The sequence below is a fragment of the Brassica napus genome, chromosome C4, assembly GCF_020379485.1.
Source record: "Brassica napus cultivar Da-Ae chromosome C4, Da-Ae, whole genome shotgun sequence".
NCBI lineage: Eukaryota > Viridiplantae > Streptophyta > Magnoliopsida > Brassicales > Brassicaceae > Brassica > Brassica napus.
Genome location: NC_063447.1, coordinates 45,722,330 through 45,744,758, shown reverse-complemented (window position 1 = coordinate 45,744,758; position 22,429 = coordinate 45,722,330). Strand labels below are relative to the sequence as shown.

General features: G+C 35.7%; 3 protein-coding genes and 1 non-coding gene across 8 annotated transcripts; 2 read left to right on the top strand and 2 right to left on the bottom strand.

Annotated features, from left to right (window-relative positions):
• Nucleotides 1-3,455: 3,455 nt before the first annotated feature.
• On the bottom strand, nucleotides 3,456-6,175 carry LOC106432902. Its single transcript, XM_048755930.1, has 4 exons — nucleotides 5,235-6,175; nucleotides 4,784-5,141; nucleotides 4,236-4,736; nucleotides 3,456-4,187 (listed from the first exon to the last, which is right to left on the bottom strand). Exons 1-4 carry the CDS (start codon nucleotides 6,173-6,175, stop codon nucleotides 3,456-3,458), a joined length of 2,532 nt encoding a protein of 843 aa, XP_048611887.1.
• LOC125586603 lies at nucleotides 5,643-5,749 on the top strand. Its single transcript, XR_007323140.1, has one exon. It is a non-coding gene; the product is annotated as a small nucleolar RNA R71 (small nucleolar RNA).
• A 4,326-nt stretch (nucleotides 6,176-10,501) lies between the features above and the next one.
• On the bottom strand, nucleotides 10,502-16,749 carry LOC106432918 (general transcription and DNA repair factor IIH helicase subunit XPB1). 3 transcript variants are annotated; one of them, XR_007322784.1, is made up of 18 exons: nucleotides 16,519-16,749; nucleotides 16,389-16,432; nucleotides 16,235-16,310; nucleotides 15,991-16,159; nucleotides 15,612-15,834; nucleotides 15,478-15,531; nucleotides 15,132-15,272; nucleotides 14,942-15,022; nucleotides 14,767-14,854; nucleotides 14,314-14,651; nucleotides 13,934-14,203; nucleotides 13,594-13,757; nucleotides 13,444-13,516; nucleotides 13,225-13,338; nucleotides 13,050-13,130; nucleotides 12,824-12,967; nucleotides 11,258-12,250; nucleotides 10,502-11,159 (listed from the first exon to the last, which is right to left on the bottom strand). XR_007322784.1 is itself a non-coding variant. In XM_013873764.3 (17 exons), exons 1-17 carry the CDS (start codon nucleotides 16,526-16,528, stop codon nucleotides 12,017-12,019), a joined length of 2,304 nt encoding a protein of 767 aa, XP_013729218.1. In that variant the 5' UTR covers nucleotides 16,529-16,749; the 3' UTR covers nucleotides 10,502-12,016. The 3 variants fall into 3 exon arrangements, 1 of the variants encoding a protein (XP_013729218.1); XR_007322785.1 differs by having other exon boundaries at nucleotides 11,331-12,250; XM_013873764.3 differs by having other exon boundaries at nucleotides 10,502-12,250.
• Nucleotides 16,750-19,776: 3,027 nt separating this feature from the next.
• LOC106446261 (probable E3 ubiquitin-protein ligase RHB1A) lies at nucleotides 19,777-22,010 on the top strand. 3 transcript variants are annotated; one of them, XM_013887960.3, is made up of 5 exons: nucleotides 19,777-19,973; nucleotides 20,648-20,776; nucleotides 20,934-21,372; nucleotides 21,470-21,579; nucleotides 21,665-22,010. In XM_013887960.3, the coding sequence occupies exons 2-5, from the start codon at nucleotides 20,708-20,710 to the stop codon at nucleotides 21,692-21,694; spliced, it is 648 nt and encodes a 215-aa protein (XP_013743414.1). In that variant the 5' UTR covers nucleotides 19,777-19,973; nucleotides 20,648-20,707; the 3' UTR covers nucleotides 21,695-22,010. The 3 variants fall into 3 exon arrangements, with proteins under 3 accessions (XP_013743414.1, XP_013743415.1, XP_022569611.1); XM_013887961.3 differs by having other exon boundaries at nucleotides 19,811-19,899; XM_022713890.2 differs by having other exon boundaries at nucleotides 19,824-19,989.
• The last annotated feature ends 419 nt before the right edge of the window (nucleotides 22,011-22,429 follow it).

Genomic DNA, 22,429 nt, shown 5'->3' with positions numbered 1-22,429 from the left:
GATCATGTGTTAAGGAACATCGAGTTGTGTACGCCATCTGCTTCTACATGGTCTACATACGATGGAGATGTTATATCTTTCGAAAACTCTACCGAATAGAATTTACTTGCACGAAAAAATTTAGCCTTCAAGAAGGTTAATACCCGGACTAGAATGGGAATATCAATGACTTCTTGAAGGTTGTGTCATGCCTGTCAAGCGTGAATGTAACTGTGTCAGAGGAGGTGCAAGTGATTTTTCTTCTGAATTCGCTACCTTCACGGTTCAACGCTCTCAAGGAAACATTTAGGTATAACAAGTATACTTTCCCATTGGAAGATATGACGAGTGATGCAAGGTATAAAGACAAAGTTCTTAAAATATCTAGGGTTTCACATGATGATGGTGAAGGATATTATGCTAGAGGCAGGTCTGAGAAAAAAATTCTGGGAGAAATAATAAGGCTAATTCTAAATTAGAATAACATGCTAGTTCTGCAAGAAGTGAAATGGACTTTTCAAGGGTCGTAATTCAAATCATGTAATATTTAAGATGTCAATCTATTTCTAAGAGTTTTAATGCAGAGAGAATTCATGTTCAAACTTAAGCTAAATGCAATCAAAGTGATGAGGTGGTTCAATCAAGCTAACAAGGTTCTAACACAACTAACTAGCAACTTTCAAGCAAATGGATAAAGGAGGAATCATGAGTATAGGAATTTGATGTCAAATGATTAAGATTCAATCTAAAATGGCAAGGTTTCAATCAACACATTTTCCTAAGTCTAGATAACAATTCTAAGCAAGTTCTTTGTCAAGACAAATGCTCATTTCCTTTAATTGATCAAACATCAAATGTCTTTGGTTTGTGTCAATCAAACAATCATTAAGAACAGATCATTCAACTATCAAAACTCCCCTAACATCAAATGTCTTTGGTAGGGTAAGTTAAGAGCATGTTGAGTTGGCTCAGACATTTCATCGAACACCTTTCAGGCAATAAAATGTCTAGATTTCTAATCTGAAATGGCCAACTCTAGATTAGCATTAAGATCACTCAACCAAGCAAGAAAACATATTAATCTACTCTAAATATTCTAGATCATCACTTAATCATCCTAATCATCCTAATCCATGAATCCAAAGATGACTACTCACTCATTATCATGGTAGACACTAAATCATTAGTTGATCTAAGTCTAAACATGATTAATGATCAAAGCAATCAAGCAATCACAAAAGATAATGATCAAGATTAGATCCTTCACTCCAAAGTGGTCTTTGATTTGATAGATCATAAGATAAGTCTCAACTTTGGGATAACAAGGGTATTTATACAATCCCTAGAAAACATAATGATTTTCATTAAAAAATCTAAAAAGCCCTTTAAAAACACTAAAATTCGACCAAGAGAAAAAGCGCCCCTGGTAGAGGTCGAGTCGCCCAACCCGCTCTGGTCTACCCGCGCTGGGTCGTCCTGGGTCGTCCGCGCGGGTCGTCCAACCCGTGCTGGTAGGGCGTCGGCTTCTGTCGTCCAGCTTTCTTTGCCCGCGCGGGTAAGGGAACCCGCAGTGGTCTACCAGGGTTCGACCAGGGTTGATATGCCTCTAGTAAATCGATCATAACTCCTCCAATACAGCTTCAAATTACTTGAAACCACTTCCATTAGAAACTAACTCAATTTAATATGTCTTCCAAAAATATTAGCAACAGAAGATATCTTTAAAACTTCCATCCATGTTCATCTTTCACCCTTTTACACCAGAAATGTCTCTAAACACCTCCAAGAACTCCATAGCACACTCCAGCCCCTAATAAAGACTCATGTATGCAAAATGCAACCTAAAGATGACTAAATCCTAGTCTATATGATCAAAATGTACAATGATGAATGACTAAAATCATGCAAATTCATAAGATATCAACTCCCCCACACTAGTCCTTTACTTGTCCTCAAGTAAACTTTTCAAAAAATCAAGAAGAAAATATATAAAGATGAGAGCTTATAACCAAAAGAAACACTTTCTAGCACTCAACTTGACATCCTAAAGAAACATAGCAAAAATCATGAGCAAACTCTCTTATTGTACTCTAGCTTCTCTAGGCCTGTCAAAACTCTTAAACCTCTACACAAGTTGCAATGCTTATCAACCAACAAGTTCTTTTAACCAGCCCTCGCATTGATTCACACACACAAACACACACAAGGTGAATTCTCACAAATGGGCACATGATCTCAATCATTTGGCTAGGTAAGTAAATGGTCTAATGTGAATGAAGAAGAGGGTTCAAATGCATCATTTCAAGGTGGTTATCACTCAAGAACAAGGAGCTTGATCATTATGCAAAATTTATCTAAGACTAGAAGCAATTCATGCATACATAAATCCATTCTCATCGTTCTACCTTTTTCCTAAGTGATTACAAGCTTTACCCTTTTCATCCCCATCCTAAAGCCGAAATAGCACCCACTCACATCACTCACCCAATGAACAACTCTCTTTTTCTTTAGATTCAACCAACTAGGGACTTTTATTCACTTTTTACAACACTTAGCTCTAACTCTTTCTCATTTCCCTTCCCACCTTCTCATTGATTCTCTTTTCTTTTCTCTTTTTTTTTTATTATAAGGGAGAAGGTTGTTTTGTACACAATCTAGAGCTTCCTTCTTTCCTTTTGTCCCTAGGATTTTTTTTTTCTTTTCCCATGACACTTTGTTCATCTTTCTCACTCCCCAAACCCAAAATATTAATATTTAAAATACACAAACCCACTCACCATCCCCAAATGCTAGCTCATTATGCTAGCAAGAGATGAGAACAAATCTATGTCGCCTCACTCATGCAAATCAATGTTTGGTCTCAAAGAATGGCTAGGGTTGTAGGGTATGGAGTGCCATTTGAGTTAACAAAAAGTGGTATAATGGAATAAGATAACCCAAATGTGTATGAGATCCATGATCAAGTATGCAAGTGCCTATATGCAAGAGAGATTAAGTTCATTCAAGTCAAGTTCAGTTTGGAGCTGATTTTAAAAACAATGCCAATATCAAGCAAGCAAACAAGTTTCAAGAAGAGTTTTCAAGGCTCGAAGCATGCAAGGCTTTCAAGGGATGCTTAGGCTACTTGATATGTTTAACTAGGGTGTCACTTTGAGTTCTAGACATGTGTTCTTTACAAGGTTTCTCCCTATTCATGAATGCAACCTATATGCTCTAGACTCAATCCTAAGATGCAAATGATGCAACTACATGCTTCTTTTGTGTTTTTCAAAAAAATTTGGTTGTTTTATGCAAATATGTATGTACAATGCAAGACTCAATGCAATATCATCAAAGCAAACATGATCAAATACTTGATACCTCCTCCAGACTTAGTTCACACAGTCTCTGTGTTAGTAAGTTGAAAGAGATACCCAAAAGAAAAAATAAATGCAAAGAAAAACTGGTATATACAATGAAAAGGTTGGAGTGGTACCTCAAGCGGAGAGTGGAGAAGGAGGATCCTTCCGACTTTCAAGAGTGATGGTGAGGACTTGAGAGAGAAGCTCTTGAAGCTTGATTGGATCATCTTGGAGCTGTGGAGTGATGATGGCCTTTGCACTTAAGAATGGTGTAGACTTTCCCTTGCATTTGATCTTGTACTCAATAGCTCCATCCTTGAACTTCATTGGGTGAAGAGTGAGAGTGTGTGGCATCATATCAAGAGGTGGAGGGTGAGGTTCTTTCATCATCTTCTTCTTGTCCTGAGCAGTCTTTGTGGCTCTACTCACCTCCTCCTTTGTAGTACTTTCCAAGTGCTCATCACACATTTCTTTAGAGGACTCTCCATCAAGACCTTCTTTTCCACTAACAACCATTTCATCCTTAATCTTTTCAATGGAAGGTTCTCCACAAGTGATGGTTCCACAGTACTCAACATTCATCATTGGAGACTTGATTGGGTAGGAGACAACTTTGTTCATATTGAGTAGTGTGACCTTCTTGTTGGCAAAGTCAATGCAAGCTCCTACTGTTGTGATAAATGGTGTTTCAAGGATCAATGGGACTCTCTTCCCAATTGCCATCTTTAAAACAATGAGGTCAATAGGAATGGTGCAAGCTCCAATCTTCAAAGGAAAGTCCTTGATGAGACCAATTGGAGTTGTAAAAGAGGAGTCCCCAAACATTAGTAAGGATGTGTTTGGTTTCAAGTTTTCAATCCCAAGACTCTTCACCATCTCCATTGAGATCACATTCACACTTGCACCAGAATAAACAAGAGCATCATCAAGTGTGAACTTACCAAGGGAGCAAGACAAGGTGAACTTCCCTTGGGTTTCTAGTTTGGGAAGGGACTTTGGTGTGACTGGTGGATCAAGCTGCATAGTAGAGATGTCTAGAAGCTCTGCTACTTCTTCTTTGTGAGCTAGAATGTCCCTGATGAGCATCATTTGTACATGAGCATCACGCATATGTGAGATCTCTGGAAGCTTAACTCCTACAGCACTCATGTCCTTTCTGAACTTGGAGATCACCTTCTTTTGAGCTTTGGTGAGGACCCTTTGTGGAAATGGGAACTTATCATAAGGTGACTGCTCAACCTCAGTGGTTCCTTTCAACTTTACTTCCTTTAGCCTCTGCACAGCCTCTCTTTCAACTTGATTCTCAGCCTTGTGCTCATCTCTCTTCAGATTTTCTGCTGCAACCTTCAGTTCAGCTTGTGCCTTTACCCTCTCCATAGCCTTGTGTTCAGTCTTATCCACAATCTGTGCTGCAGCCTGGGAAAAAATTCTATTCCATACAAAAAGCTGTCAATTTGATCCACCTCTTTCTCATGATCACTCAACTCAATCTCAGAAGAAGTAGTAGAGAGGATAACATTGCAATACTCTGTGGAATTTTGCTCTGATTTTCCTGGTAGAGATCCCATTGGGCGCTTGGAGGTTGAAGGCATAGAGGCAAACTGATTCTCCAAAGCCTTGAAGTGAGAGGAGAGTTGTAGGAAATTGTTGTTGAGGTCATTGTAGCTTCCATCAACTTTGGTGTGAAGGTTCTTCAGCTCATATTCAATGTGCTTCTCACTTCTAGTTTGAGACTCCAAGATCTGTTTCAACATTGCATCAGTGCTACTCTCTTGTGGAGCAGAAGTAGAAGATCCGGCTTTGCCTTGTGTAGACCGAATTCTGTTGGAGGAGAAGCCTTGAGAGTAGTTTTTCTTAGCTTTGTAACCACCTTGTTGGTTGTTGTAGAAGGGTTTTTGTTGGTAGTTGTTGTACTGAAAGTTCGGCTCCTTCTTGTACCATGTCCCATTAGCATTCACAAAACATAGCTCTTCTTGACCTTCTAGACCATCAACTTCATGAACCACAACTGTCTCCTCTTGTTTCTGCTCACCAATAAAGTTTACTTTCTCTTGTTTGGCTCTATCCGAAAGAAGCAAATCCATCTTATCTTGTAGATCCTTCAACTCTCTCTTTGTGTTTGTATCATCACCTCCACTGCCTCTGTTGCTTTTATCATGCTCATCACTGTAGACTGAATCACTCTTAGCCATATTCTCTACAAGCTCCAAAGCATCTGCTTCAGTTTTCCTCAAGAAGAAACCATTGCTAGCAGTATCAAGTTGGCTTCTAAATTTAGGCAAAGCACCTCTGTAGAAAGTACTAAGCAAACTCTCCATATTGAAGCCATGATGAGGACATTGAGAGATGTAGCTGTTGAACCTTTCCCATGCTTCTCCAAAGCCTTCAAGATTCCTTTGACGAAATCCAGAGATTTCATTCCTTAGCTTAGCAGTTCTTGAAGTAGAGAAGAATTTGGTGAGGAAAGCTTTCTTGCACTCATCCCATGTGGTGATTGAATCTCTTGAAAGGCTCTTCTCCCATGTGTGAGCTTTGTCTCCCACAGAGAATGGAAACAACCTTAGCTTGAATGCATCTTCAGAGACACCATTGATCTTTGTTGTTCCACACAGCTTATCAAAGTTATCCAAGTGGTCTAGTGGATCCTCCAAGGCAAGACCATGGTACTTGTTGCTCTGGATCATGTTTATCAATCTTGACTTGATCTCAAAGTTGTTGTTTTCCACAGCTGGTGCTCTGATGCCAGCTCTATGCCCATGGATATTGGGCTCATCATGTGTGCCAATAGCTCTAGCTTGGGGGATGTGGGTGTTGTGGCCTAAGGTTGGTAGCTCCTTGGCCAATGCCCTCTCCATCTTGAGGCTGATTCTGATGTTGATCCATCACAAACTCCAATCTGTCTAAGTGAGCTTATTGCACTTCTTCTCTTCTTCTCCTTGCAATCTCCCTTTCAAGTGCTCTAATGTCTTCAACTCTTGAAACTAGGTCTGTTGGGGCTCTGCTCTGCAAGTTCATGCACCTGAGATACAAAAGGGCTAGGAAAGAGAATCAGTAACTAGATAAAACGAAAATAAGACTTAGTCTCAAGTAAGGACCAAATCTCAATGTTAAAATCAACTTAGAATTGGCAACGACGCCACATTTGAAATGGACTTTTCAAGGGTCCTAATTCAAATCATGTAGTATTTAAGATGTCAATTCATTTCTAAGAGTTTTAATGCAGAGAGAATTCAGTTCAAACTTAAGCTAAATGCAATCAAAGTGATGAGGTGGTTCAATCAAGCTAACAAGGTTCTAACACAACTAACTAGCAACTTTCAAGCAAATGGATAAAGAAGGAATCATGGGTATAGGAATTTGATGTCAAATGATTAAGATTCAATCTAAAATAGCAAGGTTTCAATCAACACATTTCTCTAAGTCTAGATAACAATTCTAAGCAAATTCTTTGTCAAGACAAATGCTCATTTACTCTCATTGATCAAACATAAAATGTCTTTGGTTTGTGTCAATCAAGCAAACATTAAGAATAGATCATTCAACTATCAAAACTCCCCTAACATCAAATGTCTTTGGTAGGGTAAGTTAAGAGCATGTTGAGTTGGCTCAGACATTTCATCGAACACCTTTCAGGCAATAAAATGTCTAGATTTCTAATCTGAAATGGCCAATTCTAGATTAGCATTAAGATCACTCAATCAAGCAAGAAAACATATTAATGTACTCTAAACATTCTAGATCATCACTTAATCATCCTAATCATCCTAACCCATGAATCCAAAGATGACTACTCACTCATTATCATGGTAGACACTAAATCATTAGTTGATCTAAGTCTAAACATGATTAATGATCAAAGCAATCAAGCAATCACAAAAAATAATGATCAAGATTAGATATTTCCCTCCAAAGTGGTCTTTGATTTGATAGATCATAAGATAAGTCCCAACTTTGGGATAACAAGGGTATTTATACAATCCTAGAAAACCTAATGGTTTCCATTAAAAAGTCTAAAAAGCCCTTTAAAAACACTAAAATTCGACCAAGAGAAAAAGCGCTCCGGGTAGAGGTCGGGTCGCCCAACCCGCGTTGGTCTACACGTGCTGGGTCGTCCTGGGTCGTCCGCGCGGGTCATCCAACCCGCGCTGGGTCGTCCGCGCGGATCGTCCAACCTGCACTGGTCTACCCGCGTCAGCTTCTGTCGTCCAGCCTTCTTCGCCCGCGCGGGTAAGGGAACCCGCGGTGGTCTACCCGGGTTCGACCATGGTTGATATGCCTCTAGTAAATCAATCATAACTCCTCCAATACAGCTTCAAATGACTTGAAACCACTTCCATTAGAAATCTAACTCAATTTACTATGTCTTCCCAAAATATTAGCAACAGAAGATATCTTTAAGACTTTCATCCATGTTCATTTTTCACCCTTTTGCACCAGAAATGTCTCTAGACACCTCCAAGAACTCCATAGCACACTCCAGCCCCTAATAAAGACTCATGTATGCAAAATGCAACCTAAATATGACTAAATCCTAGTCTATATGATCAAAATGTACAATGATGAATGACTAAAATCATGCAAATTCATAAGATATCAAGAAGCAGGGACATGCCAGAAAAGACTGTTATGCTAGAAAGAAGTATGGCGAAGATGTGTAGTGGCTGTTGTGATACCTGATTCACAGGTTGATGCATTGTCCGGGTTGATGCACTATCCGCGATAATAAATCCTATGTATTAAAATCTTAAAACTAACTTCCATTTCTGATAACATGCAATAAGGAGAAGTTTGATAGATTCACAAAACTCCCTAACATCAGATTCTAGGATCATTCAGACATTTAATCACACTTTTGATACGCTAAACAGCCTAAAATCAAGAACTAGGTTGTCAATCCAATTGAGTATTAAAAACAATCTAGATGAAGAAATTGATATATTGTCTTTTATTGTGGCAAATCATAATAAAAAATCCACGAGTTTCCTTGAAACCCAAAACCTAATTAATGAACTACTCAGACATGGTAGAAGAAACACATAGAGATGATGAATAATGCATAATGAAATTAGAAATCATAGATGGGGTTGATAAATCTTCTCCAAAATTATAGATTTGTCTCCTCAAATCTCCAAAAACCATTAAGTCTAATGAAAAAATGTAGCCTAAACAGTGGATGAAAGCAAGAGATATAGGTCTAATTCACACTAGGATCGAATTATGGATTATACTAAACTGAAAATATGGAAAATCAAAAAAAATCTTTTACTCGTTTTAAACCGACAGACAAACCAATCTTCAATAAAACACACATAACGTTTCATCTAACCGATGATCGACCTAAAACTGATGGCATTGGAAAGCTAACTCAATTATCTATCATGTGTCGAAATTTGAGAGGCATCTATTGGTGCGAAGTTCCTCATATATTGCTAAATTTCTGACGTATATGCATAGTTGTATATTTTTTAATGCTCATTTGCATCTAATTCGACACATTCTATTTTAAATCAACCTAATACCTAGTGATATTCTGTAAAAGACTAAAAGATTCAAAAACATATACTATGACTCGATAAACAACTTAAAACCAAAATTAGAAATGGACAAAAACACTGTTTATCAGTAAAGTATACAGTATATAGAAGAAAAGGAAGAATCTCATAACTTTCTGTGAATTGTGATCTTAAAGGAAGTGATGATGATTTGAGCTTCAATCGGGTCCTTCTTTACGGAAAATTCTTTATTTGTTCTCTCTGTTATGCTCCACTTGACTAGAGTAAAGGCCAAAGGGTGACACAAAATAACTAAAATGTAAATTGCATAATTTACGTACATCGATTTTCTGTCGATAAAATACCAAAAATCTCTTATAGTACAATTTACTAGTGAGTAAACTATAGAACTATATATGATGTCTACTTTTAAGTCAAATGCTGCACATTTTTAATATTTTCTTTTCAAAAGTGAGTATAGTGTAATGTATCGAAGATCGGTAACATACTAACATGTACTATATATCATCAGTATACATGCATAAAAAGAAATAGTTATGTATATTTTTCTTCTTGTGTTTGGCTTTTCAATTGAGAAGCATAGTGAGAGAACAATTGTCAACTTTTTATACAAAATTAAGTTTCATGATTAATTCAACTTACCTTCTTGGTGATGGCTTCTTTTTCTCTTTTCATAATAATTAATTATCTGCAACCAATGGGTGGTTGACATTTTAAAATTTTGTGAAATACTTATTTATCCTAGAAAGAAATAGATAGAGAGAATATCAACCAGTGAGAACTTAATGTATGCAGAAATTTAATAAATGTCATTGAAAAAGCGGTCAAAGTGCTACTACCTACATGGACTTTTATAGGTTTAGCTAATAAAAATACAAAGATGGTATCGTGTACATATGAAATAGAAATTGAAAAATAAATAAGAAAATAATATTCCTCCAGCGTGGGAATAACCTTAATATATATTCGTTTTATCTTATAATTAATTATATTTTTGTCGTTGTGTGAGCTTGAAAGAGTATCTTACCAACTTCTTCCACGAATGCAGACGAGCCTCAAATGTATATATATGCACATACATTTCAAAAGTTACTTTCTATTTCTTGGTCATCGTTTCAAATTTATAGAATACTGGCTAATTTAAACAAAAACTTATATTCCTATTTAATAAAAATTTGTGTATACAACTTTTTTCTCTTGTTTTCACCCACAAAGTAAAGAATAAACTAATTGTATGTTTTTTACTGAATACATATTGTTATGGTTGTGCCTTGTGAGCTGATTATCGAGTCTTGCAAATTATGCAGTTTTCTTGAACTCGTTTTTCACATATCACCTCTAGATGCCGTTTTGCCAAATATATAGAACACCCAAAATACACAATCTTTGATATCAACAATAAAGTTTTTGAACTTTTTATAAAAAAACTTCGTTGTTATTCATGCTATACAGACCCGGTTTTCTTAATATTTTTCTAATTTACAAAATTGAGCTTGTACATGGCCCAGATATACTTTGAACCTGGCCTGATGCTATGTTTTAAGAGTTTGACGTGTATATTTTTAATTATGGTGAAATAGAGGAGACGATCAAGATGGAGTCTTTCCTCATGACTTTTTTCATTTCTCTTTGTTTTACCATAGTTTTTGCTACTTTGGAATTCTGAAATAAAATAATTATGCTATGCTTTTTTTTTTTCCATTTGATTTTCATTGATAGCAATGGAAGGATACAAAGTTGAAACACTAGAGCCGGCAGAAAACATACACTTCCCCGGAAACTAAACCCAAAACACCCGGGCTACATACCAACACAGAAACATAGAACATATCCTAACACTCCTTAAAAGAACCGAACAAAACACTCCAAAGATACAAGAGTAAGAACTTAAAAAGATGATGACTAGCCGGAAGTCTTGCAATGAAGTAAGCAAGATAGCCGTAACATAGTAGACTTCTTCATGAAGAGCAAAGACCTCACCTGTCACCTGAACCACAAGTTCACGATGACAACACCCAAACAACAACGATCTCATCTGAACCTCATGTTCACGATGACAACCAACAAACCACTACGCATGTACCAAGGCAGAAACCATGAAGAAACATCAATAGAAGGAAGCCTCCACTCAAACGCATCTTCATCTGGAAGCTTTCGCACCTCAGCCTCATTATATTGCTTCACTACAAGAAGCCACCGAGGGCAAACAGAGAGTAAAAGTATACCAGGAATAACACTTATAAAAAGGGAGAAAAGATGACCACTTCCAACCTGAGATGAAAAGGTAACCAGAAACCAACTTCATCACAAGGACCACAATCTTCACCTGCTCATCACACACCACCACGTTACTGCTAACCGTTGCTAAATCAAAGACCAACTAAGCCACACTCTAAAAACCAGAGAGAATAACTGGATTCAAACCCTTTCAAACTGTCACAACACCACTCGAACAGGCTGAAGACACAGGGGAGCCACCAAAGCATGAAACTTTTACCTCGATCAGGGTCGCAAACGGATAAACCACCCACAACCATCCTTCCACGCACCCAGATCTAGCGAAGGTTCAACGGATCTAACAAAACATGGGCTCTTCACACTACTCTGCAGTGTTCCAGGTAGAGGAGACAAATCTCAGAGAAGGAAGAAGGACATAAACAAAGACAAAACATGGACACAAACGAAGAGAAGACAGGGACACAACTTTAAGGACTAGCTCCGGCGACCGCGAGAGACGACGGCCGCCGGATTAGGGTTTCAGCACTAGATGCGCCGGCTTTAAGCGAGAGAGAAAATAGGGTTTTTACTTTTTGAAATAATTATGCTATGCTAACTTTGAAATAAAAGAATAATTTATAAAATATTTTTAAGATGCATCTTTTGATTACTTGTCCATTTTAGCTTCTGTGCTAAAAACACTAAACATGTCCAAGTTTCATGATAATGTCTTTCTTCTTTTACTGTTAACACTTTACCTATTTGTTTGTCAGTAACACTTCTACTTTAAAAAGGAAAGAAACCAACTGCCACAAAAAAATCCACTACATATAGGATTATTAAGTACAAAGTAAGTTCTGAAGAGAAATTCTCCAAAAAGTTAAAATTGCTTATGACAACTCAAAAATAAACTAAACGCCAGCGAACAAGAGGGCTCTGAAACCTTTTCTTGGTTTACCTTGTGTGTTACACAAAACGTTTCTTGAAGAGTTGGTGTCGTTTTGTAGGATCTTTAGGCTTCCTGGATTGTTGACCAGAAGATTTGTGACGGCCAGAGTTGAATTCCTGGTAAACAAATCCTTTTGCACCCGACATTTCACTCATCAGTCCCTTCCTCCGTCTCGCCGCTTGCAGGGCCATTCCGTCTGTGTCTTCTTCCAGTTGCTCTAAACCAACCAAGTCGTCTCCAGCATTCAACACCTGTGTGGATCAGTGTTTTTAATTCCGGTTGAACCAAGTTAAACCAAAAACATATCTGAGTTGAGTGAATAAATACAGGGGTTGTTTGTAATCCACCACCGGAAAAAATTCTATTAGCTATTTTTTGTATTAAACCAATATAACAGAAATTAAGAAAATGGACGCTGTCACAAATAAAAACTTTTACCCTTCTCACTATATTTGATTTGTTCTTCTGAATTTTTGTAATTCAATAACAAAACAATTTAAGTTAAAATACTGATTTTGTGTTTGTTTTCTCGGTTTGTATTTTTTTGTTTGAAGATTATTTTTTATTGAAAACCTTAATAATTAAAACTTCGTAAAAATCTTTAGTAAAATAAATAAAAAAACATGTAGATTTAGTTTAAACATTTATTTTATAATAAAATTCAATGAAAAAGGTTTAAATCCGGTCAAACAGTAATGACCCATGACCTAAAAGCTTTTCTGTCCGGTTTAGAAACATTGATGTGAAAAAGATAGTTTCAAAAAAAAGTAAATCATAAAAAGACTTTAAATTGCTTAAGAATAACAACTAACAAGGGAACAAACCTTGGCGAGAAGGGATAACTGTTCTTCTTGACTGTGGTAGCTTAAGCTCGAACCGGCATCAGCAGGTGGAAGACTTGTTATAACTTTAAAGCTGTAACCTTGGTCGATCAAGAACTGCTGTCTTTTCGTTGAATAATACATTTCCTGCCAAAAAAAAAATTGGATTTAGCGTTCAGGAGATCATAAGAAATCAAACTACACTAGCGACTTTTGTCCGTCCTTATACCTGCGTATCTGTAGAAACAAGTGAGTAGAAGAATGCATTGTACTCTTCTTTTCCACCAGCCATTCTATCTTCAATTTTACCCTGTTTTTGAAATTAGAACCTAATTATCTTGGATTCAACTAACCAAGAAGAAACTAGAAGAGACACATGAGCAAAAGAATATCAGAGATCAAACCTTGGCCCTAAGAATACGACCCAGACGCTGAGCCTCTTGACGTCTAGAACCAGCATGTGACGAAATCTGGATGATCACATTAGCTTCAGGAATATCTATAGAGTTATCACCAACCTGAAGTCAAAAAAAGAAACCGATCCATTATTGGTAAGTTCCTCTGTGAACATAAACAGATATCTATAGTTTCAAGTTAAGGGAAATGTAAAAATGCTAATATACCTTTGACAAGAAGACGGTGTTCACGTCTTTACTGGTTTTAAACGCCTCTAGAATTTTGGTTCGTTCGATATGGCTACAGATAAAAACAAGCGTTTATTAATTGAATGAATCACGCAAAAGTGTGTTTTCAATACAAGTTCTTTAACGAACCTGGTTGCACCATAAATCATCGGTTTGCGGAGTTTCATTGCATACTCTGTAAGTGCAAAAAGATTGTCTGCAAAGACAATGATTTTATCCCCGCGTTGTTGTTCATGGAAACGTATAAGAAACTCACAGGCTCTGAACTTGTTAGGGTTCATTACATAAAGTGCCTGCAGATATTAGAAGACAAGATATATGTACGTGTCAGACCAACTGAAGTGGTTTACTAGCTCTACACACTAAAAGAGCCTATCATATGGATGTTTACTATATTCTAAATTTCTAATCCTCCAGACCACATAAACTTAATGGATTATAAAATGAGAACAAGCTTATATTCATGAACCTGTTTTTTCTTGGAGTTCTCTTTCTTCAGATATTCTGCAAAAAATTCTTTGGTCATAGGACACCATACTTCAGCACACTGAACATTTGCAATAAAGCCTCCTTTAACTAAATCTAGCCAATTGGCTTCATACAGTTTCGGGCCAATGAGGAAGTTCAAATCTGTAATCTTTTCGTCTTCTCTGACAAGGGTGGCTGTAAGTCCTAGCTTGCAGTGAGATTTTGTGATACTGATAACTTTCCTAAACATTTGAGCGGGAACCACATGTACCTATTAAAAAAACACACTCTGGAATAAATTCTTGGCTAAACACTGGAAACACCTTCTCAGTGAACCACATATAACTTTTCCGTAAATCATACTGAAAACTATTTGATTACCTCGTCCATGAGCAACAACCCCCACTCTCTGTTCCTCATTTCTTCTATGATCTTCTCTGATTCCTCAGATCGTTTACCACCAAAGGCAACCATATTATAAGTTGTCACAACAACACCAGCATTTCCACGGAATCGTTCTTTACTATCAGAAGTGAAACGGCATATTTGGTCATCTCTTATAGTCGACCACAGCTTGAACTGGAAGGCCCACTGGTCCACCGAAACAGCATTTGTAGCCAAACAAAGACAACTCTTTTTTATACGAGCAGCTGCAGAAACACCAACTAGAGATTTACCAGCACCACAAGGCAACACTATAATCCCAGATCTTGCTCGTCCTGCAAAATGCTAGATCAATCAACGTATGACAGCCCACGGGACCATACAAATATAAATATCCCATCAAGTTAAGCAAATGCGGTATGTAAACAAAAGAGATGAAGACAGCTATACCGTTCCCAAACATTTTGCTCAAACTTTTTTCCTGGTACGGCCTCGGCTGTGCATGGGGCTTCAGTTCCATGTCAAGATCAGGATTAACCTGATAGACACAATCATCAAGTTATTCAACAATCATGAACATGTGTTAGGCAAAAATAGGCCTCAAGTGTATTTTTTTTTAACTCACGTTGTCGTTCCTGAAGTCATATTCCTCTAACATAGGGTAATTCAATTCACTTGGCAAGCAACGCTGCTTTACAGTCTCAACCTACACATGAAGTGTAAAAGAGTATGAACAATGCCAGTTAAGTAAAGATCACCTACCACTACGAAACTCATTGAGACACCATTTCAGACGCCCATTGGGGAAAATTTACCAGTGCGGGGTCTATCTCAAACGAGTGAGTTTCTTTCTCTTCTGCAGCAGCTGCCAACTCTGCTGCATTCAACAACTCCCCATGTCCTGCTTCAAGTTCACCGCTTGTTTTTCCGACTGTGAATCCATCACCGCCGTATGGCTAGCAAAAAAAAATGATCTAAGTTAGTTCGACATACAGTGGAGAACACAATGGTATAAGAATCCCATAAGAAGAAGAAGATTAATCAAGTCTTATGTGACAACTGGAAACAGAGCTCCAAAGAACTAAAGAATAAACACACGAAACCAAGAACCTGAGATGGAATGGTGACAAAAGATATAACAAATGGAAGAGTTCAACATACCTCATAAAATCTAGCTTTGCTTATAACAACATCATTGCCAAGCTTTTTCAGCACCTGAATCAACGTTTTTAAAGAAAAGAATTAGCAATAGAGAAACAAGACCAGAGAAAAGAGGGTAAGGCTTGTGAACTTACATCAGGGAATGGGGATTCAATAAAATACCGATTCTTTTTCAAAACCAGCTTCACTTTCCCGTAATTGGCAGTAGAAGCATTGATGAAATCAATCATATCCTTGGGCAGCTTAGTCTTAGACAGCTTATTCAAAACGGATATGATGGTTTCCGTCTCAAGACCGACGGAAACAGCAGCATAGAGAGAGTGAGGTGTTAAATTATATTCGTGCATCGACTCTGGCCTGAAACAACAAAACAAGATCAACCCAAAAACATGCAACACCACAAGACAGACATAAACGACGAGCAACGGCTTTCACTGGAGACCACCCATGACATCCCTAACCCTTTGAATCATTCATGCATAACAAAAAATCATAAATGAGGAGTGAGAGGACCTGCAAACGGGCTCAGCAATGGCGATAAGGAAGTCATAAGCCTGCTTGTAGAGAGGAGAGAAAGTTTCCAGGAAAATCCTTCCATCAGCACAAGCCCACAAGGGTCTGTTGCCATGATCTGGCTTCAACTCCAACTTGCTAAAATCAGTATTCATCTTCTCTCCTTCACCTACAAAAAGAAAGAAACCATTAATAATGTCTCTTCGTTCTCTTCCAAATATTTAGAAGCTTAGTAAAGTTTTACCTTCACGAGAATCTTCATCAGCATCATCACCGAGGTAGTATTCTTCATTTTGGGTGTTCTTCATCTTTTGATCATCCTGACATACAATGAATGAATTAACATTGACAAAGAGAGAAAGAGGCTAATTAAAAATGATTCCAAGGGAAGCACGAACCTTGCCACCATACTTCATCTTCTTGCTAGATCTTCCTCTTTCACCTGAACAATTTAAACAATTGTTAGCATCTTATTCATATTCTCTGCCGGATAATTCTAGAAACCACTCAAAAAAATCAGATGATTACCGTTTCCCATCTTAATTGAATCGATTCAGAGATTATCAATCAAGTTACGAAGAGAAGAACACGGCGGCGTGGAATTCCGTTGAAAGTTATACGTCGAATCGAGCCGGAGCGACGGAGAAGATTCTGATTTGGATTCGGGTCGGGTTCTGTTTCGAAACGAGGAGTCGGTAACTGGTTTTGATGAGAACGACGAAGAGATAGTTAAGCGGACGAGACCAGCCTCTTAGCATTTATAAAAGAAAGGTTAAAATAACGGATCAAATATGGCTTTACTATGGGCCTTTCTATTACCATATTGGGCCACCTACCATTTTGTATAACGGAACGAACCTTCATCTACATACATTAATTTGAAACTCTGTGAAAGAATTGATGCTATACATTGCCAGATGGTACATAAATGATACTTTGTTGTTTGACTATGTTTTGACCTTGACTATATTTCTCGTCTCAAACCTTGTTATAAACTTTACTGAGTTTGGATCTCTTCATATTTGAGGTTTCTTTATGAGCATTCTTCAGATAATTCCACACCTCCTAGCTTATTCTCTTCTCAACATGGAATACATTTGAAACTGGTTTTCATTCACTCATTTGGAAATTTCAGACAAAGCCTTTGCTCCACACAGATTTTTTTTCCTTTGCACCCACATCTGAGTCATCCTCATCTTTGGATGTAGGTGGTGATGTCATCCTACTTTGAACTGCAATCCAAGCATCCTTTTTTATTCTTTTTGTGAGCGTTCTCATCTTCATCTATAGTTTTATTCATCATGGGATTCCAGTAGCTGATTTGACAAGTCCATCTTTTTATAAAATCCTCATGTGTTGTAGAGTTATAAGTTGAGTCAGATGCATATTCTGATACAACTGTAGAAAGCGGATGAATCAATAATAGTGTCTTAAGATGTTTATAATACATTTAATTGAATTTTCACCAAAACTAAGAGACATTCTTAATTTGTGACCAACATATGTAGGTCTTGAATTGAGCATACGATAGTAATCTGATGAATGATGTCTAGGATGAGACCTCTAAGAGCATATCCAACTCCACTCTATTTTCCACTCTAAAATAGAGTTTATAATAAAAATATTCTAATGGTATTCTATTTTGTACTCTGTAATTGAATAAAAAATGGGTTTACTCTATATAAAGTAAATATAGTAAGTTGTTTTATTTTTTGTTCACCACTCTATTTTTCACACTAAAATAGAGTACTATTAGAGTGGAACCCAACTCTATTATTGAGTTACTCTATTTTAGAGTGAAAATAGAAGAAACCATTAGAGATGGTCTAACCTCTTCGTTAAAAAAAGGGAAACATTAGTTTGGTCACCTCCAAAATAGTTTATATGTGTCTTCATCGTATTATTGAAGATCCAATTCTTTTAACCTAATTTTATTTTTAATTATATGATTATTACTTAAAATTTCTTTTATTGGGCATAAACAGTAATATTATAAATTTTATGTTGTATGTTTATTATGAAAAATAATAATTAGTAATATAATACATTTGATGAGTATGTATATAAAAAATATCCTCCTATATATTAAATGATAAGTCACTTAAGTGACTTTTGCGTATGTGTCAATTATAGAAGGACTTGAAGAAAATTGTTATAATTTGATTAGTTGAACGATATTCAATTTTTAATTATTTAATTAGATCTAAAATAAAAATTAAATCTAGAACTAATTAATATCACTTATCAAATAGTCTAAATGATATTACAAATAATAATTTATGGTAACCAATTGTCAAAATCATAGAAAGTATAATAATGTTTTATTAATATTTTTATATTTATATACTACGTACAGTAATTAGTAGAATACAATTTATAGAAATCGATATAATGATTCCATATTCTTATATAAAATATTATATTTGTATATAAAGAATTATAATAATTATTAATGTCTTATAATTTATAAAAAATAAATTATTTATATGTGTTTATAAAATATTTATAAAAAAAATAAAAATTCTCCTATATATTAAACAAGAAGTCACGTAAGTGACTTTTTCTTACATGTCGATCATTTGTGAAGTCTTAAGAAAATTGTTAAAATTTGTTTGGTCAAAATTTTTAGTTTTATTTATTTCAGTTTAGATTTAAGTAAAAAATAAATCTAGAGCCAATTCTTATTTATTAAGTTTTTAATGATTTTAGTTTGCTTATTTGTCATATTTTACATAATTTTGGTTATTTATTTATTTTTCATGTTTTTAATAATTTTAATTGGTAATTTTATCTATTTGTCATATTTTTAAATAAATTTAATAAATAAATTTCTGAATTGTTAGTTTTAAAACATTTTTAGTGATTGTTTTCATTATATTCAGGGATAATTATTAACGATTATTATCAAATTTTAGAAAATAATTTATGGTTTTTCTCATGTTATGTTTACTTCAGTGATATTAAGTCGTTTAATGTTTTTTTTTAAGCAAAGTTTCTTTGTTAAAAACTAAAAAAAAAAACCTAGGCCAAAGAATACAATATAGCGCTTTTAAAAATAAAAAAAAAATCCAGTTTTTGCTTGACATATTTAATTTATTACTTGTAGTTTATAAAATTTAAGTTTTATATATACTATTATTTATGAAGTGGTTTTGCTTATTTGTTAGCTGCTCCATAGTATTAGGTGGTTTTGCTTATTTGTCATTGATTATTTTTTAATTGTTATATTTTTCATAATTTTAGGTAATTTGTTTATTTATTGTGTTTTTAATAATTTTTAGTTTTTCTTATTTTTCGTATTCTCAAAAATCCAGATTATTTATTTATTTTTCATGTTTTTAATAATTTAATTGGTTATTTTATCTATTAGTCATACTTTAAAATAATTTTAAGTAGTGATTTTAGTTTTGCTTATTTGTTTTGTTCTATATGATTTTAGGTTATTTTGATTATTTGTCATGTTTTCATTATTTTTAGAAGATTATTAGTCATATTCCAAGATTTAGGTTGAGTCATTATGTGTTACTGTGAATTTCTATGACTAAGAAATTCATATAAAATGCAATTAAAACTTAAGAAGAGCACTGGTAATTAGTAATTATGGTTTATTTTGTAGATTTATCTTTTATGTTATTTTAAAGTATTAATAAAAATTTATTAAGTTATTATTCTGATTAATTTAATATTTAAAATTAATTAAATAATTTAGATTGAAATTAAAAAGTTCGGTTAAAAATTGAATTAGACCAGAATAAAAAGTAACTATCTATTTATTAAAAGAATATTTTAATAAGAGGTGAGTGTTGTATTTTTGTGAAGGAAAGTCAGTTTGATAGAGCGCACGATAAACAACACAGCAGCGCAAAAGCAGAGAGGGGACGAAAAAGAAGGTTTCGCCCGAGAGAAAAAGTGAAAACGCTCTCTCTCTCTCTCTTTGATTTTGAGATTTTGAACTTACTCTTCCCGATTTAATCTCGAGAAAGGTGATCGGTTCCTCCTGTATGCTCTTTGATCTTACTTGCTACTGATCGATCGTTGTTTTCACTCTTTGTTGAATCTCTCTCTCTCTCTCTCGTCTTAGAAGCTGATTTCGTGTGGGTTTTGATTGTTTAGATCCGTTTTTGGTGTTGCTAGGTTCTGAAATTCTGATGTTGATTGATGATTTTGATAAGGTTTCGGTTTAGGGTTTTACGGAGCTTGGGAGGGGTTGTGAAACGCCGTAGCTACCCTCCTGGTTATTTTCTTTCTTGTACGAGTAGAGTTTCTAGTGGCTTTGGGGTTTAGTATAAAATTCACCCTACTTGTGTATTGAATTGATGGTGCTAAATATATTGCGATATGGGCCTTCTCCTGATTCAGTAGATGCACAGTAGGCTTAATCTCGAATCATTGTCTCCATGTTCTTGTAATCGGATTACTTTTTCTTTTCTTTTTTTGTAGTTTTGGACTCTTTTAGTTGTGTGATGATAGTATTTTGCTCGCTTGGTGTGGTTTTATAGAGGTGTAAATGTCGTTATCGTTGCTACCATTGTAAACCTGTGTAGACAGCTGAAACTGATATCAAAAACAACAAAGCTTGTTTCAGTTTCTAGCGGATGTTAAATGATTCAATTAATCACAATCTAATTTGTTTCCTGTCTTTTTATACTGCTTGTAGCTTAGCATAGATGAAGACTCTTCGGTTTTTGGAATTGTGATAAAGAAAAGAAGAAGAGAAATGGGAGGTTGCTGCTGTTGTTCTTCTTCAAGAAGAGCTGATCTTCATAATGGACCTCCCTACTATTACGTTAGTCTCATGCTTCTTCCTACTTCCCTCTTTTATTATTTATGTGTTCTTGTGAAGATACTCTGCAAATAATCACTCTGATTCATATGGGAATTGATTTTCTTATCACAAGATAGAGTTGTTTGTTAGATAACAGGTTTTTGTTTTGTCTCTGCAGTATCCGAGAGCAACAGAAGAGCGTGTTCCTTTATCTACCGCTCTTAACAGAACTTCCTCTGCAATCTCCTCTGGTGTTGTTGTAGTTGACACGAACTTAGAGACTTCATCTCCTGATGCTTATATACCGCCACCACTGCCTATTCCTTTCGATGTCGCTATAGGTGTTCCTCAAACACCAGAAAACGGTGAAGAGTCTGCTTGTGTTGATATAAGAGAGGTTTCAGTTGAAACTGCTAATACTGAGTCTGCTCAAGAAACAGTCGATGGTATCACTCTCGGGGTTCCAGCTACAACATGCCCGTGTAAAGAAACAGAAAGCAAACTACAGACAGAGATTGATCTTGAATCTACTGAAGAAGATATAGACCCCAAGAAGCTATCAACAGACCTCTTTGTGCCAATAGAGGAAGAGGAGGATTGTCCCATTTGTTTGGAAGGTAATGTCTTTTTGCCTTCTGTACATCTCCAAGACATAAAACATCACTCTGTATGAATGTGAATGGTTTATGTATCTTGTCTTTGTTATTGATTCAGAATATGATATGGATAACCCGAAACTTCTAGCCAAATGTGAGCACCATTTTCACCTGGCATGCATTCTAGAATGGATGGAGAGAAGTGAAACTTGCCCCGTCTGCAACAAGGTATGTCTTTGGTGCTGTGTCTGCTCCGACATTTTCGATCTACTTCCCGGGCTGTGTCTTAGTGAGGATCCGTTTGTTTTTGCAGGAAATGGTGTTTGACTCTCCCCTCGACTAGCAACCTGCAAGTACCACAGCTTAGAAGACTCGTTTCGGCTCTGAATCCCCAAAAAAACAAAACTAAGAAACATAAAGAAAAGAAAAGAAAGATGGTAAGAAAATACACAACAGTAACGTTCTTGATTCACAAGTTGCAAATTACACATTAGTGTTGATATATATGTATGCTTGTACAGACGTTTGAAGTCATCTACAAAGACTATTAAAGATAAGTATTTAGGGGTTTATTATGCTTTAAGATTTTCCTCTGTGAATACCCCAAAAAAACGAAGCTCTTGTTATTGTATATTCTAGTAAGATTTTGTGAAGGTTCTCTTGGAGCATTTGCAACCATGATTCTTAACAAAAAAATCTTAGCATTATGTTATTATAATAATCTGTGGGGTCTTTAAAATTTAAGAATCTGTGTTAAATTAGTCTCTTGCAGATTTGCAGTCCTTAGTTAAGAACCAATTTTCGGACAGGTTTGTTACTGTGCGTGGATCCCATCGTCACGTGAAAACCTACAATTGGTTTTTTTTTTTTTCAATTTTTTGTTAAGCTGAAAAAATAAAAATAATAAAATAATCTAAAAACTTACATGGGTTATCGAGCCGAGAGTATCGGCATTGCTGATGCTCTTAGACTCTTAGTTGTGTTTAAGTTTTTTTTTTTTTTTTTTGAACAAAGCTTAGTTGTGTTTAAGTTGCGGTCTCAAATGGGTTTGATTCTGTTTCTTTTCCTGGGTTTTAGA